The sequence below is a fragment of the Elephas maximus genome, chromosome 7 (assembly GCF_024166365.1).
Source record: "Elephas maximus indicus isolate mEleMax1 chromosome 7, mEleMax1 primary haplotype, whole genome shotgun sequence".
Taxonomy (NCBI): domain Eukaryota; kingdom Metazoa; phylum Chordata; class Mammalia; order Proboscidea; family Elephantidae; genus Elephas; species Elephas maximus.
Window position 1 is genome coordinate 120,301,311 of NC_064825.1, and position 18,522 is coordinate 120,319,832.

At 37.7% G+C, this 18,522-nt stretch overlaps 2 protein-coding genes across 2 annotated transcripts; one reads left to right on the top strand and one right to left on the bottom strand.

Annotated features, from left to right (window-relative positions):
* The first annotated feature begins 789 nt into the window (after positions 1–789).
* LOC126080837 (olfactory receptor 5B2-like) lies at positions 790–1,730 on the top strand. The gene is given in 2 exon segments (XM_049892024.1): positions 790–1,489; positions 1,492–1,730. Coding segments are annotated over 2 exon segments (939 nt in total).
* Positions 1,731–16,122: 14,392 nt separating this feature from the next.
* LOC126080850 (olfactory receptor 5B12-like) lies at positions 16,123–17,070 on the bottom strand. The gene has a single exon (XM_049892038.1). It carries the CDS (start codon positions 17,065–17,067, stop codon positions 16,123–16,125), a length of 945 nt encoding a protein of 314 aa, XP_049747995.1. The 5' UTR covers positions 17,068–17,070.
* Positions 17,071–18,522: the final 1,452 nt, after the last annotated feature.

Here is an 18,522-nt window from a genome sequence, read left to right on the forward strand (position 1 = left end):
CTGTGCAACCCCACACAATAGCCTTGGTAATGGACTTAATGAGTAAATGTGAACCCAAAAACAAAAACCAAACCCAGTGCTGTCGAGTAAATTCTGACTCATGGCGACCCTATAGGACAGAGTAGAACTGCCCCATAGAGTTTCCAAGGAGCGCCTGGTGGATCTGAACTGCCAACCCTTTGGTTAGCAGCCACAGCACTTAATCACTACACCACCAGGGTTTCCATTAAATTTAATTACATTTCAGTTAAGAGCATGGGTCATGGTAACTATTCTGCCTGGGTCCAAAGCTTGGTTCAGTTGACACTCATGTAAACTTGCACAAAATAGCCTTTTATTGGCTTGTTCAGGGGATTAAACATATTAAACGTTATATAAATAAATTAAAAAAAATAAATAGCCTGGAGTAGTACCTGAAATGTGAGCACTCAATAAATGTTAGCTGTTAAGGGACCCAGGTGATCTGATCCAGGCAAAGTATTTATTGAAAATATGCGACTTAGGAAATTTCTAACTTCTTTCTGCACCTCAGTTTATCCATTTACAAAAAGTGGGAAGTTGGCCATGTGATTTGTGAGGAATCTCCTGTTTCACAGTCTATAACTACATAAATAATTTATGCATCCATTTATTTTGGCAAATCCATGTTTTAGATCAGAGAATGGTAAAGAATGAATTACTATCATAATGAAATAATGGAGTACTTATATTTTAATTTCAGCAAAATACATTTTCCATTAACCAACTGTTCTTTAATTTCTTCCTACTGCAGGGCATGTCATGGTTCCCATGGAGAACACTACAGAGGTGACTGTGTTCATCCTAGTGGGTCTCACCAACACTCCAGGACTTCAAGTCCCTCTCTTTATCTTGTTCACCCTCATTTACCTCATCAGTGTGTTTGGGAACCTGGGGATGATGACATTGATTCTGCTGAACTCTCGTCTCCACACTCCCATGTACTTTTTCCTCAGTAATCTCTCGCTGGTGGACTTTGGTTACTCCTCAGCTGTCACTCCTAAGGTCATGGCTGGGTTCCTTGTAGGAGACAGTATCATCTCCTACAATGCATGTGCTGCTCAAATGTTCTTTTTTGTAGACTTTGCAACAGTGGAAAATTACCTCTTGGCCTCAATGGCCTATGACCGTTACACAGCAGTGTGTAAACCACTGCATTACACCACCACCATGACGACCAGTGTATGCACACATCTGACCATAGGCTCCTATGTCTGTGGTTTCCTGAATGCCTGCTTCCATGTTGGGGACATATTCAGTCTTTCTTTATGCAGGTCCAATATGATCCAGCACTTTTTCTGTGATGTTCCAGCAGTCATGGCTCTCTCTTGCTCTGATAAACACATTAGGGAGCTGGTTCTTGTTTTTGTGTCAACTTTCAATGTCCTTTTTGCTCTTCTGGTTATCTTGATTTCATACCTGTTCATATTTATCACCACCTTGAAGATACATTCAGCTCAGGGACACCAAAAGCTTTGTCCACCTGTGCTTCCCACCTCTCTGCTGTCTCCATGTTTTATGGGGCAGTCACTTTCATGTACTTACAGCCCAGCTCCAGTCACTCCATGGACATGGATAAAATGGCATCTGTGTTCTATGCCATAGTCATCCCCATGCTGAACCCTGTGGTCTATAGCCTGAGGAACAAGGAGGTAAAGAGTGCATTCAAGGTTATTGAGAAGGCAAAATTGTCTCTAGGACTGGGATTTTAATGGTGTGGGATTGACATGACTCAGTTTCATTCATCTCAGATCTTCTCCATCCAGCGACTCATATTTTAGGGCCCACATGTACTTCACTTCATGAGGTGATACGTTTACCTCCTCAAAAGACTGTCATCTAGAAAAAAGAAAACATTATGCCCAGAGATGTCATACCTGAATGAGGATGGCACCTAAGAGCAACATCACCAACTTTTCATGCTGTTTGAAGATACACTGAGAATATTAATTATGTTGTACATCTTTCTGTCAGCAAAGGCTTTGAAATGATTAATGATGCTTACTCATTCATACTTCAGTTGAGTTACATTATCTTTTGTCACTTCCTCAGTCTTCCAATCCACTTCATTCACACCGATTTCCTTGTTATTCCTTGACAATACCAGGTGTGACCCACTCAGGGCCTTTGTACTTGCTATTCCCTCGGACTGGAGTGTTTCCTTACTCCCTTCAGGTCTCTGCCTAAATGTTACCCTATCATAGAGGTGTTCCTTGACCATTTTTATAAAATACCTTCTCCTTTCCCATGTACACTGTCCTCTCGCCCTGCATTCTTCTTCATAGTCCTTATTGATACTCCCCTATTGTGCATTTGTTAGTTCGCTTTCTTTTATTGTCTACCTCCCCCAACTACAATGTAAACTCCATGAGAACAAGGGCTTTATGTTTTTTTTTCCTCAACATGATCTTTAGTAAATAGAAGGAATATTTGGTTTATAGTATATTCTCAATAAATATTTGTTAAATGAATGAATAAATGAATTAAGCTTTAAGTCCAAGTGTATCCATATGCTGAATCTTTGAACCATTGATAGTTACAGTGTATTTCCCATAAAATAAACCTTCTAGATAGATTTTTAGATCATTTCAAGAATCATGGCTAATTTTCTGCTCTGTTGAAATATTTTTATCTACATTCTCATTCAGTGCTTGTTGTTGTTAGATGCTGTTGAGTCAATTATGACTCATAGTGACCCCATGTGACAGATTAGAACTCCCTCTAGGGCTTTCTAGGCTGTAATCTTTACAGGAGCGGATCACCAAGCCTTTCTCCCAAAGAGCCACTGAATGGGTTTGAACTGCCAACCTTTCTGTTAGCAGCTGAGCACTTAAGAGTTGCACTACCAGGATTCCTTATTCAGTGCTTGCCCTCACTAATTTTAGACCTCACTAATAATGGTTTTCTGGGAATCATATTATCAAGTGGATTATCTCTTGATTTCATAGTTTTTACTTAAAGATGGTATCTTATTAAATGGCAAATAAAGACTAGTTAGTAAATCATAAAAGATATTAAATATATGGTAATTTAGAATTTTAATATCTGATTTAACTTGGAAAATTACTTCTTACATGCTGATTATCCAATTAACTTCACTGATCCTAAATGTCCATATAGAGTATAAACATGCCAAACATCTGTCAGTAATAAACATAACATACATTCAATATGCTATTACAGTACATAACCCTTATGTATTTAATTTTATCTTCTGGGAGCTCAATTCTATACTAAAGCTACCCACAGAAATGTGCACCCATGTCTTCTTTTGTATCTCTAGATGGTTAGAGGCCTCAACATCTCAGTATTTGTGAGATTGCACTTAAATGTACTAACAGGGTCATGCCAATAGTTGCAGTGGTTAAAGCGATCAACTTTTCACCAAAAGTTCGGCAGTTGGAAACCACCAGCGGCTCTGCAGGAGAAAGATGTGGCAGGCTGCTTCTATAGAGATTTACAACCTTGGAAACCCTATGGGGTTGCTATGAGCCAGAACTGACTCAACGACAGTGGGGTTTTTTGTTATGGCATAACACATAGGTTCATGTCTGTCTTTGATGGTAATGTTTCTCCTGTCAGAACCATTTTTTAATTTTTATTTGAAATAACTTATTTCTTTTCAGAATTGTTTTAAACTCACCAAAAGCTTTCAAAGATAGTGCAGAGTGTTCTTACATAACCCTGTGGTGGGTTGACTAATAAACCAAAAACCCAGTGCCGTCGAGTCGATTCCAACCCATAGTGACCCCATAGGACAGAGTAGAACTGCCCCATAGAGTTTCCAAGGAGCACCTGATGGATTCAAACTCCCGAGTCTTTGGTCAGCAGCCGTAGCACTTAATCACTACACCACCAGTGTTTCCAGGTTGCATAATGGATCCCAAAAAATCTATCCATGTTCTAACTCCTGGGACCTGTGAAGCTTGTCTAATATGACAAAAAAGAACTTGGAAGATATGATTAAATTAAGGATTTTGAGGTGGGGAGATTATCCTGGTTTATTGGGTGGGCCCTAAACACAATCACATGTATCCTTCTAACAGAGTGACAGGGAGATTTGACCAGAGAAAGAAGAGAAGGCAATGTGACCACAGAGGCAGAAAATGGAGTGATGCATCCGTACGTCAAGACATGCTGGTGAACACTGGAATCTGGAAGAGGCGAGGGACAGAGTCTCCCCTAGAGTGCCAGAGGGAGAATTGCCATACCAAAACATTGATTTTGGCCCAATGATACTCAGTTCAGACTTCTGAACTCCAGAATCTGGGATAATAAATACCCGTTGTTTTAGACCACCAAATTTGTGGTAATTTGTTACAATGGCCATCAGAAACAAATTCTGTACTGTTTCAAACCTTTTATCACCATGGTACATTTGTCAAAACCAAGAAACCAACATTGGCACATTATTATTAACTTCAGCCATTGTTCAAATTTTATTAGTTTTCCACTAATACTCTTTTCTTGCATTTAGTTGTCACATCTCCTTAATCTCTTCTGGTACTTGAATTTCAGAGTCTTTCCCTGTTTTTGATGAACTTGACAGTTTTGAAGAGTATTTACCGGCTTTTTATGAAATCACTAATATTTTTAAAATTAACCCAAAAGATTTTACTCAAGTAAATAGTTGTTACATATCATATCTTGTAGATTAATTAAAAGCCATATTTACTATGTGTTTTGGTGCAGTTTTCATTTTCCATTAGAATCTTAGAATCACTCTGCTTATTTGCATAAGCAATGAGTATAATTTTATATTATCAAAGTTTTGTTCTTGATGTATGATCACTTTTAGTGAGTGTAAAGTAAGTATGCATGTTATAATTACTATAATAAAAATTAGCATTCATGGAGAGAGTGCTTACTATGTGCTAGGCACCTTTCTAAGTACATTAAATGTATTATTTCACATAATCCGCACAACAACTCAATTTTTAACATAAAGAAACTGAGAGGCAGAGCCAACATGGCGCTATGGACAGAGGCACAACAAAGACTCAGAAAACTAACAGAGACAAACACCAGTCCTGGAGCCTTAAGTGTCAAATGAAGAGATAAAGAACTCAGCCAAGAACCGAATGGAATAAAGAACAGTGAACATAGAGCAAGGGGAGAAACTGCGGAGGTCCTGTATCAGCTAAGGCAGCAGGGATTTGCCACCTTGGACTCCTGTCAGAGATGGGCAGACAGGGAGTACAGGAAAGCAGCTTCACAGAGCTCCCAGCAGGAGACAGATCACCCCGTAAACAATGATATGCCTTTCCCATCCCCTATCCTTCTCCCCCGTGCTCTACCTCCACCAAGTCCTACCAGCTGCAGTCTCTTGGCTGGGAGGCACCAGCTCTGGCCCCTTGCTGCTTGAGTTTGCCCCGCCCACAATGACCAGCTCAATCAGTGCCATTCGTTTGTTGCTGGTGTTGTTTTCTGGGCTTCTTTTGGTTTCTTTCCTGCCTCTCACCACCACCTCCCCTCCTTTGTCCCAAACGCCTGGCTCTGTGTGCCAGCTTTGCTTCCTCTTGAAAGGCTGCATAGTGCCGCTGGGCTGGGGAATTGCTTTCCCCGACTGTACCACCATGCTGGTGGCATCCCCAGGTATTTGTTTGTTTGTTTTTGTTTTGTTTGTTTGTTTCTTTCTTTTCTTTTTCTTTTCGAGGCTTGGGAGTCCCTTCTAGCCAGGTTGTACAGCCTGGCTTGGGAGCTACTTCCCTGGTTTCTGCAGCCACGCTGGTGGGATACCTGGGGGCATTTCTTTTTTGTTTGGTTTGGTTTGTACTGTTTTGTTTGTTTGTTTTCTTTTTCTTTCCATGGTTGGGAGCTCCTTCTAGCCAGGCTGTACTGTGCAGTCTGGGAGTCACTTCCCCAGTCTTCACAGCTGTACCAGTGGGATCCCTGGGGGCTTTTCTTTTCTTTCTTCTTTTTTTTCTAATTTTTCTCTTTTTCCTTTTTGATTTTCTCCCTTTCTTGTTTTCTTGCCTTTCCACTCCAATGGCAAGCTCCCTTAGCACTCTTTTTGTTTGTTTGTTTCTTTTTTGTGTTGTTGTTTGTTTGTTTACTTGTTTTGGCTACTGTTTCTCTCTCCTCTCTCTGTTCTTTCTCATACCCATCTTATCTCCACACATCACAACTTCCCCCCTCCTTCTTGCCTACCTGTACCATGCACTGAAGATCAGACCCCTGAGCAGCACAGGCACAGCCTACAGGAACCTGCCCTGCACTGATTCCCGGCCTACCCTGACAGCCCTAGTACATGCCACAAACAGCCCATCCCAGCCTCTCCCCTTCAGCTGCACCTGCTCTGCTGCACCATAGCTGAGCGACTGGCCCTGCCCAATGGACAAGGAGGTGAAAACTGTCGTGATCATAGATGAGGAAACAACACACAGCCTGCCTGCTCAGACTTAAACAAATAAAACAAAAAATCAGGACAAAACAAACAAATCTACAATCATTAAATGAAGAAAATAATTACTGAATGTCCCAAAGACAACAGAAAATACCAACACATATTTAAAAAAAAACAGGACAACATGTTTCCAGGGGGCATCCAAAATAAAACGCCAGATGGCTTTCCAGTAGAAGAAAAGGCACTAGAACTACCTTATAGGGAATTCAAATCTCTCATATTCAGAGTTATCCAAGAGTTGAAGCAAAAAGCAGATAAAAATGAGGAAAAAATAGACAAATTCATGGAAAAGTCTGACAAATTCATGGAAAATACAGATAAAATAAAGAAACTAAGGCATATCTAGAATAAATAACTTGTCTGAGTCAGACAACTAGTAGATAATGCAGCCCAGATTCAAATTCAGGGAGTCAGACCCCAAATTTTAAGCTCTTAATCCGTATTTTATACTTCTTCCCCAAGCATTTCTTTGAAAAAGGGAATATCAATTTTTTTGTTGTTAATTAAAGGCAATAATATCATTCTCTGGTAAAAATATGAGATACTTTAATCTGACGCTGTGGAGGATATGGTTTCCAAGATTTCGTGGCTGTAAAAAATGACAACTGTTCATTCCATAGTGCCGGGGTCTTAAAAGTTTGCAAGTGGCCATCCAAGGTACAACAATTGGTCTCTATTCACTTGGAGCAACAAAAAAAGGAGAATCAGGAATAAGAGGAGGAAATGGAATGCATGACTAATTGCCTCTATGAACACCTGCCTCCTTTGCTGTGAGACCAAAGGAACTAGATGGTGCATGGCTACCATTACTGAACATTTAGATCAAAGATTCTATAGAAGAATTCATATTAAAAGGGGGAAAATGTAGAACAGAATTTCAAATTCTTGTGAAATACAGACTTTCTGGAGCCATTGAAGTTGGATGAGCTCTCACAGTTATTGCCCTGAGATCATGTTTAAGACTTAAGCTTTAAACCAAAAGTATTCTCTGAAGTCTTAAAACCAAACATGAGTTTAGTTTAACTAGTAAAGAACGCCTGCCTTGAGAATTGTGCTCTTTTAAAGCACTATCTAGATGGGATCAAATTGACATCAGCAACTTGAAAGGTTAGATAGGAAGCTTAGGGGCCAGTGAGTTTGTTAATGGAGGAGGAATAATTCAAAAAAGGAGGGTGAGAGTGATTGTGCAACTTGAATTGTACATGTAAAAATTGTTGAATTGGTGTATGTTCTGCTGTGTATATTTTCAAAATAAAATAAATTATTTTAAAAATGAAAAAAAATTGACAAAGATGAGAACTGCTTCTACGAGGTCTGAAAGTCAATGTATAGCTACCAACAAGGCAGAAAAATATGTCTCCTGAAACACCCTTAATTTCAAAAAATTAAAATAAGATGTACTGTGATAATCTTGGAAAGGTCAACACATGGGGTACACGTAGATTCAAAAAAATTAACATAGCGACACTCAAAATACTAGCAGATTTGTACATTAACAAATTCATAGTATTTATGTTTAAATAAGTTATGAATACTTTTGGTATTCTTAGTGCTTAAAATTTAAAAATTAAATGTTATATTTTTATTTCAGTGGCTTAATGCTTTTTCTTCTTCCTATATTCTGGTTTGCTTACCGTATTAAAATTGTTGTATAAACAATATTATTTCTGTATAATAAGTCATTAAGATATAAATCTAGATAGGAAAACAAATGCACATGTAAAGGCATACGCTTTCATTAAAGACAAAGAAACAAGAGAGCAATAATAAATCTAAAATCACGATCTTTGAAACGAGTGCTATGAAGGTTAATTTTTTTTTAACTACAAAACCTATTTATTTTTACATACAAATAAGATAAAGCAAAATACAATATTAAAAGTCATATATAGAAAGGCTATTTCTATTAAAGGAAACCCTGGTGGCGTAGTGGTTAAGTGCTACGGCTGCTAACCAAAGGATCAGCAGTTCGAATCTGCCAGGCGCTCCTTGGAAACTCTATGGGGCAGTTCTACTCTGTCCTATAGGGTCGCTATGAGTCAGAATCGACTCTACAGCACTGTTTTTTTTTTTTTTAATGTGGCTTCCAGAAGTTCATATCTAGCAAGAAAGAGATTCAAGATTCATATTCAAGTAAGAAGAATTTTAAAACGTGTACCCTTAGCCTTCACACTTTGGTTTTGTTTGTTTGTTTTGTCTGTTTGTTCTTTTAATACCATCCTTCAAAGAGCAAATATTTAATCAAGATGTCTTAATAAACTTCAATTTAAGAATTTTTTTTTCTTTAATAGATCTATTTTGGTATCTTTCCAAAAAAATCTTTACCTAACCCAAAGTCACTGAGATTCTCTCCATTGGTTTAGCCTTAAAGTTGTGTAGTTTTAGCTTCATCTTTAGGTCTATAAGCCATTTTGAGTTAATTTTTTAATAAAGTGTGAGGTATATATAAAGTTTTTTTTTTGTTTGATTGTTTGAATATTTTTGTTTATTGATATCCAAGAAGTCCATCAAATGGGTTAAAAAGACTGTACTTTCTGTTAAAAACTGCCTTTGCAAATTTTGTCAACTATCAACTGACCATATATATCAGTATTGATATATTTCTGGGCTCTCTATTCCATTCCATTACTTCTCCAATTCCACACTATTTGATTATTGCAGTTTTATAATAAGTCTGAAAAGGAAATAGAGTGTTGTTCTTCAAAATTGTTTTGGTTCTTCTAGTCTAAGACTACGATTTCCTTCAGGAGGAGAATTTCTCATGGACCTCAATTGTAAATGGAATTGTTTTCTTAATTTGTTTTTATATTGTTCATTATAAAAAACCGAACCAAACCTGTTGACATTGAGTTGATTCTGATTCATAGTGACCTTACAGGACAGAGTAGAACTGCCCCATAGGGTTTCCAAGGAGTGCCTGTTGAATCTGAACTGCCGACTTTTTGGTTAGCTGCCAAACAAACCCTTAACCACTATGCAATCAGGGTTTCCTGTTCACTGTATATGGAAATACAATTGATTTTGTGTTTTTGTCTTGTATCCGGTAACCTTGCTGAACTCATTCTTTTGTTTTAATACTTTTTTAGTGGATTTCTTAGGATTTACTGTCTACAAGATTTTGTCATCTGCAAATAGAGATCACTTCTTTTTTTTCCCATCTGGATGTCTTTTATTTCATTTTCTTCCCTAAAAGCCCTGGAGAGGGCCTCCTCTACAATGCTGAATAGAAGTTGTGAGAACCCATATCCTGGCCATCTTTCTAATCTTAGGGAAATCCAGTCAGTCTTTTACCATTAAGAATGTTTATAGCTCTGGGTTTTTCATAGATATCTTTTATCAGGATGAGGAATTTCTCTTCTATTTCTATTTTGTTGACTGGTTTTTTCATGAAAAGATGTTAAAGTTAGTCAAATGTTTTTTTTCTGAATCTATTGAGGTGATCATGTGAGTTTTGTCCCTTATACTACTGATATGATACATTACATGAATTGATTTTCAGATATTGAGCCCACATTTCATTCCTGGGGTAAATCCTAGTTGTACATGGTGTATATTTCCTATATATGCTGCTGGATTTGATTTGCTAACATTTTATTAAGAATTTTTGCATCCATTTTCATAAAAGATATTGGTCTTTAATTTTATTTTCTCCTGATGCCTTTGTCTGGATTTGATATCAGGATAATACTGACCTCAGAATGATTTGGAGAGTGTTCCCTCCTCTTCTATATTTTAGACAAGTTTGTGAAATATATGGAATTAATTCTTCTTTAAATGTTTGAGGAAATTCATTAGTGAAGCCACCTGTGCCTGAGCTTTCTTTGTGGGTAGAGTTTTGATTATTACTTCAATCTTTTTATTTGTTATAGGTCCATTCATATTTTTTAGTTCTTCTTGGGTTAATATTAGTAGTTTGCATCTTTATAGGACTTTCATCTAAGTTACCTAATTAGTTAGCATATAGTGGTTCAAAGGATTCCCTTAAGAACACTTTTATTTCTATAATGATGGTAGCAATATCCCTTCTTTCATTCCTGACTTTAGTAATTTGAGTTTTCTCTCTTTTCAGTTGGTTGATCTAGAGTAAGTTTTGTCAATTTTGTTGATCTTTTCAAAGAATCAAATTTTGGTTTTGTGATTGTTCTTCTATTCCTTTTATTTCATTGACATCCACTCTGATCTTTATTTTCCTCGTCTGTTTGCTTTGGATTTAATTTGCTCTTCTTTCCCCCAGTTTTTTTAGGGCAGAAATTTAGTTTATTGGTTTTAGGGTCATTCTTCTTATTTTAATGTAAATTTTAAGAGTTATCAATTTTCCTTTAAGTACCACTTTAGCTGCATCCAATAAATTTTGATATGTTGTGTCTTTATTTTAATTCATCTCCAAGTATTTTCTACTTTATCTTGTGATTTCCTCTTTGATCTTTTGGTTATGTAGGAGGTTGTGGTTTAATTTTCACATATGTAATATTTTAGGGAACAGTTTTTAAAATTTAGAATAGTATTTACTTCTAGGTATATATATGAGAGATATATGGAAAATATGCATGTATTTTATACATACATACATATATATATGTATATATAAATGCTTGGCTGCCAACCAAAAGGCTGGTAGCTAAACCCACCAGTGGCTCTGTGGGAGAAAAGACCTGGCAATCTGCTCCCATAAAGATTACAACCTACGAAGCCCTATGAGGTAGTTCTACTCTGTTCTATAGGGTTGTTATGAGTCAGAATTGACTTGATGACACAAAGCGACAACCTACAGGCATACTGCATTTTATTATGGTCTGCTTTATTGCACTCCACAGATACTGCATTTTTTACAAGCTGAATATTTTTGGCGATCCCGCGTGGAGCAAATCTATCTACGCCATTTTTCCAACAGCATGTGCTCACTTCTCTATGTCACATTTTTGGTAATTCTCACAATATTTCAAACTTTTTCATTATTATTATATCTGTTATGGTGATTAGTGATCATTGATGTTACTATTGTAATTGTTTTGGGGTATCATAAACAGCACCCATATAAGACAGTGAACTTAATTGATAAATGTTGTGTGTGTTCTTACTGCTCCATTGATCAGCCATTCCCCTTTCCCTCTCCTTGGGCCTCCCTATGCCCTGAGACATGACAATATTGAAATTAGGCCAGTTAATTACGATACGATGCCTTTAAGCATTCAAGTGAAGAGTCACACATCTCTCACTTTAAAGCAAAAACTAGAAATGATTAAGCTTAGTGAGAAAGGCATGTCAAAAGCTGAGATAGGCTGAAGGCTAGACCTCTTGCACCAAACAGTTAGCAAAGTTGTGAATACAAAAGAAAAGTTCTTGAAGGAAATTAAAAGTACTACTCCAGTAAATACAGGAATAATAAAAAGCAAAAAAGCCTTATTGCTGATGTGGAGAAAGTTTTAGTGGTCTGGATAGAAAATCAAACAAGCCACAACATTCCCTTAAGCCAAAGCCTAATCCAGAGTAAGACCCTAACTCTCTTCAATTCTGTGAAGGCTGAGAGAGGTGAGGAAGCTGCAAAAGAAAAGTTTAAAGTGAGCAGATGTTAGTTCATGAAGTTTAAGGAAAGAAGCCGTCTCCATAACATAAAAGTGCAAGGCGAAGCAGCAAGTGCTGATGCAGGAGCGGCAACAAGCTATCAAGAAGATGTAGCTAAGACAATTGATGAAGGTGGCCGCACGAAACAACAGATTTTCAGTGTAGCTGAAACAACCTTATATTGGAAGAAGATCCCATCTACGACTTTCATATCTAGAGAGAAGTTAATGCCTGGCCTCAAAGCTTCGAAGGACAGTCTGGCTCTTTTGTTAGGAGCTAATGCAGCTGGTGACTTTAAGTTGAAGCCAATGCTTATTTACCATTCTGAAAATTCTAGGGCCCATAAGGATTATTCTAGATCTATTCTACCTGTCCTCTATAAATGGAACAACAAAGCCTGGCTGACAGTACAGCTGTTTACAACATGGTTTACTGAATATTTTAAGCCCACTGTTGAGAACTACTGCTCATAAAAAAGATTCCTTTCAAAATATCACTGCTTACTAACAATGCACCTCGTTACCCAAGAGCTCTAATGAAGATGTGCAAGGAGATTAATGTTATTTTCATGCCTGCTGACACAACATGCATTCTGCAACCCATGGATGAAGGAGTAATTTTGACTTTCAAGTTTTATTTTTTAAGAAAACCATTTTGTAAGGCATTAGTTGCCTTAAATAGCAATTCATCTGAGGGATCTAGAAAAAATAAATTGAAAACCTTCTGGAAAGGATTCACCAGTCTAGATGCCATAAAGAACATTCATGATTCAGGGGAAGAGTTCAAAATATCAACATTAACAGGAGTTTGGAAGAAGTTGATTCTTCCCTCATGGATAACTTTGAAGGGCTCAAGATTTGAGTGGAGAAAGTAACTGCAAATGTGGTGGAAATAGCAAGAGAACTGGTATTAGAATTGGAACCTAAAGATGTGACTGAGTTGCTGCAATCTCATGATAAGGATGAGGAGCTGCTTCTTATAAATAAGCAAAGAAAGTGGTTTCTTGAGATAGAATCTACTCACAGTGAAGATACTGCGAACATTGTCAAAATGACAACAAAGGATTTAGAATATCACGTAAACTTAGCTGATAAAGCAGTGGCAGGATTTCAGAGGACAGACTTCAATTTTGAAAGACGTTCTACTGTGAGTAAAAAGCTATTGAACAGCATTGCATGCTACAGAGAAATCTTTCATTAAGAGTCAATCAATGTGGCAAACTTCATTGTCTTATTTTAAGAAATTGCCACAGCCACCCCAACCTGTAACAACCACCACCCTGACCAGTCAGTTGCCATCAACACTGAGGACTGACCTCCACCAGCAAAAAGGTTATGACTCATTGAAGGCTCAGGTGATGGTTAGCATTTTTTTAACAATAAAGTACTTTTTAATTAAGTTATATACATTTTTTTAGACATAATGTTATGGCACACTTAATGGACTACCACATAGTGTAAACATAACTTTTATATGCACTGGGAAACCCAAAAATTTGTGTGACTAGCTTTATTGCTATATTCACTTTATTGCGACCATCTGGAACCAAACCTGCAATATTTTTGAGATATGCCTGTATATATAAAGTTCATGTAAGGTATATATATATACCATACGAATTTTTTATCTATCAGTAATTTTATATATCAACGTTATTCTAATTTTTAAAGGACTGTGTCTTAGAAAAGGAGCTCTGGTGGCACAAAGGTTAAGTGCTTGGCCAACAAATGAAAGGATGGCTGTTCAAACCCACCAGTGGCTCCACAGGAGAGAAGACCTATTGATCTGCTCCTGTAAAGATTACAGCCTAGGAAATCTTATGGGCCAGTTCTACTCTGTCCTGTAGGGTCTCCATGAGTTGGAATCTACTTTACTTCATACCATAACAACATATCTCGGAAGAGGTGGGCTTCTCAGAAATGACTTCACCATCATACGCTTTGTGCCTCCCACACAGGAGCTCGTGCTTAGAATGTCCCACACTTGGTTTAATGTTCTTTTGCCAGCTTGAAATTCTTAATAATTTTTTAACGAGGTCTCACATTTTTTTTTAGATGAGCTCCACAAATTATGTAGCCAGGGCTGATTATTTTATATTTAAATTATTCTAGGTAAAAAAAAAAAAGTAGGTTTTAGCATTTTATGAGGAGAACTTGGGGATAATGGAGACCCCCAATTCCTTTTCTACAAAATGATTAAGTTTCCCTATCAGGAAAGGAGATTTGTTTCTGTGACTTTTCTGCTTGGTTCTGAAAGATGTGTTTCATACATTTAAATATCCCTACCGTGCCATGACAAGACCCTTTGGCACTTCATGTCAAACCACAGGAGTCCTAAATTCTAGATTTCAGAGACCAGATAGAAAAAAAATCCTTCACTCGCCACATAAGAGTTCAAGGTTTAGAGATACATTATTTTAAATGCTGTGTTCCAACTCACTTGGCTAGAAAGGAAATACTCAAAGAAAAGTAAATATGCAGAATATTAATAATTCAAATTAATCTGGTTTAGACTCAATAAAATATGATAACATTTTATTAGACATCTTTATAATTACTAGCCAGAGCTACCCCCTAGGATTTCTAAGGCTATAAATCTCTACGGAAGCAGCCTGCCACATCTTTCTCTCGTGGAGCCACTGGTGGTTTCGAACCACCAACCTTTCAGTTAGCAGTCAATCACTTTAACCATTGCACCACTAGGGCCTCTGGATGATTCTTAATGTCCTAACACAACAAAATGAAAAAAGTAGGCTAGATCATTCTTGGAGACCACCAAGGACCTGGTCAGGTCAGTCTCTTATTGGAGACTGGATGGTGACTTGTAAGATGGTGGTCTGTCTGTATGCATGAATAAAACCAAAACCAAACCAAACCCAGTGCTGTCGAGTCAATTCTGAATCATAGCGACCCTATAAAGAGGAGCATAAAATCTGTCCTGAGGTTATCATCTGAGGTCAAAGATCCCAGAGTTACCTTAAAATTAAATGTTGCTAAATTCCTAATCCAGTAAATTAACTTTTATTAACCATTCCCTGTTCCTATACTATGGCTGGTGGCACAAGGGTTAAGTGCTTGGCTGCTAATGAAAGACTGGTGGTTCAATCCACCCAGCAGCAGGAGGAAGACCTCACAATTTACTCTCTTAAAGATTAAAAAAAATAAATAAAGAAAGAAAACCCTATGGAGCAGCTCTACTAGGTCACATGGGATCTCTATGAGTCGAAATGGACTCAACAGCACCTAATAACATACTGTGGTCCACTTTCTTCAATAAAATTTTCATGTAAAGATTTTTTTCTGGCAATGAGTTGATAAAGATGGAAATTGAGCTAAAAAAATATGATCATATAAAGGCATTATCATTGAAAAACAATCACGAAAACAAACACAAGCAAGTGAACAAAAACCTTCAATAATAAACCTACACTCAGGAATTTGGAACCAATTTAAAATACTTTAAAATGAAATATTTCTTCATGAAGAAACTTATAAAAATAAAATAAAAAAGCTATATGCATTGGAAATATTCCTATTAAAAACTAATTTATATGAAAATTTCATTTTAAAATATAATTAAATAATATTTAAGAATGTATTATCAGACACCAAAACAACCATTTTGAATTCTACTATAAAGATAGACTGTCTTAGTTATCTGTGCTGCTGTAATGACAATACCACAGGTGGATGGCCTTAACAAAGAGAAATTTATTCCCTCACAGTCTAGGAGGCTAAAAGTCCAAATTCAGGATGCCAGCTCCAGGGGAAGTCTTCCTCTCTCTGTCGGCTTTGGGGGAAGGTACTTGTCACAACTCTCCCCCAGTCTAGGAGCTTCTCAGCACAGGAACCTGGGTCCAAATGACATGCTTCCCTCCTGCTTCTTCATTCTTGGTGGCATGAGGTCCCCCGTCTCTCTGCTTGCTTCTCTCTTTTATATTTCAGAAGGGATTGACTCAACATACCTAATCTTGTAAATTGAGTCCTGCCCCATTAATATCATAGATGCAGGATTTACAACACAGGAAAATCACATCAGCTGACAAAATGGTGGGCAATTACACAATTGTGGGAATCAAGGTCTAGCCAAGTTGACACACGTTTTGGAGGGACACAATTCAATCCGTAAGTATATAATTAAAATAGGATTCCTATAGATGACATTGCTTTCCCAACAGCCTTTTTAAATGCACTTTTGATCTCTTTGTTCCTCAAACTGTAGACAAGCGGATTCAGCATAGGGATGACTATGGCATAGAACACAGATGCCATTTTGTCTGTGTCCATGGAATGACTGGAGCTGGGTTGTAAGTACACGAAGATGCCTGCCCCATAGAAGATGAAGATTGCAGTGAGGTGGGAAGCACAGGTGGAAAAGGCCTTTTGGCATCCTTTGGATAAACGCATCCTCAGGAGGGTGGTAAATATAAACAGGTAGGAGATCAAGATTACCGGGATAGAAAAAAGGACATTGATGCCCACCAAAAAAGATGAAACCACCTGATTGATATAGTGGTTAGAGCATGAGAGTGCCAGGAGAGGAGGAGCATCACAGAAAAAGTGATGAACCACATTGGACCTACAGAAGGAGAGACTGAATATATCTCCAGTGTAGATAGGGGCTTCCAGGAAACCACAGACATAGGAGCCTATGGCCAGACGTGTATATACACTGGTTGTCATGACGGTGGTATAATGTAGGGGCTTACATACTGCTGCATAGTGGTCATAGGCCATTGAGGCCAATAGAAAATTTTCTGCAGTGATAAAGGCTGCAAAAAAGAACATCTGAGCAGCACATGCATTGTAGGAGATGACCTTGTCTCCTATAAGGAACCTGGCCATCACCTTGGGTGTGACAGCTGAGGAGTAACCAAAATCCAGCAGAGAGAGACAGCTGAGGAAAAAGTACATGGGAGTGTGGAGACAAGAGTCCAAGAGAATCAACACCATCATCCCCAGGTTCCCAACCACAGTGATAAGGTAGATGAGAGAGAAGATTATAAACAGTGGGATCTGCAGTTCAGGTTCATCCGTTATCCCCACGAGAGTGAATTCGGTCACCTCTATACTGTTTTCCATTGGGGTTATCTGTGAATTATCTGAATGCCCTATAGCAATGAGAAAAGACAATCCGGGTAAAATGGAGATGAGACTGTGCTGAGACCAATGATCATGTCCAATGTAAGCTTTATATCAGGACTCTCTGGACCTAAACACGGACATAACAAAATGCAGTTTTTAAGTATTGATAAAGTGGTAGACTGTCCCAGTTTAAAGCATTTTGGAGATAATGTAATCCAATATTTTATTTCATAGATTATCAAACAGAGGTACAGAAAAGGAAAGTGACTTGTGCAAAATCACAAGGTTAGTCACTGTAAAAATTCAGATTTTCTAACATGGATGCAAAATATTCATGCCTTAAAATAGGTTAAACCCCTTACCATCAAGTCCATTCTGACTCATTGCGACCCTACAGGACAGAATAGAAATTCCCCATAGGGTTTCCAAGGAGAGTCAGTGGATTTGAATTGCTGACCTTTTGGTTAACAGCTGAACACTTAACCACTGCACCACCAGGGCTCCAGATTAAAATAGGTTAGTGTAATTTAATTCATTTCACTTGAATTGCCACTTCCCCATCATCTTCATTGTATTAAGGCCAGTGTTATATGCTAGTTAGTTTAACAAAACATATTTCTAGCTTTCAAAGATCTCACAGAATAGTAGGATACAAAGAATGTGTAATTTACCACAGAGTGGATAACTGTAGAAATTTGTACGTGAGGAAAAAAATGCATCTAGAGAAAAAAGTTAGAAGCATGAGTTCAGAACAGGGACATAAGAATGCAAATCCCAGCTACACCATATAATTGAATGGCTGACCTTTGGGATTTCTCAGTAGTACTAGGCCATCAGTTTTCTCTTAAATGCATTAACAAACTAGGCTGATAAAGGAGCCCTGGTAGCTCAGTGGTTAAGAGCTTGGTTGCTACCCAAAAGGTCGGCAGTTCGAATTCACCAGCTGCTCCTTGGAAACCCTATGTTACAGTTTTACTTTGCGCTACAGGGTTGCTATGAGTCTGAATCAACTTGCATGGAGTGAGTCTGTTTTTTGTTTTTGTTTTTATTTTCTTAATCCTCACTCATTCTATTTGCTTCTTTCCCAAATTCCTTCTACTCTCATGTTCCTTCTATACCTTCCTCCAATGTCTCACACGCTATTTCTCATCTACCTATGTAAGTGGCCAGTACAGCTGTGCCAAGTAAGAATCCTTTGATTTCTGAGTTATCTTGAATATTAACTAACTCATCTGGGCCTCGTTTTCTCCATTTATACATTGAATATAATATTATCTACTTAATAAGCATTCAATAGATGTAGATGTTCTCGTTTGAACATAGTGATTAGCTCTACCCGGGGATTCAAAAGGTAGATGAGTTTGTAGAGGGCTGCCAAGTGAGAATGAAATCTAGGGTTCAGTGATCTCACCCAATTCATTTTCCTTTTAATCCTATTAGCCTTCCATTCTC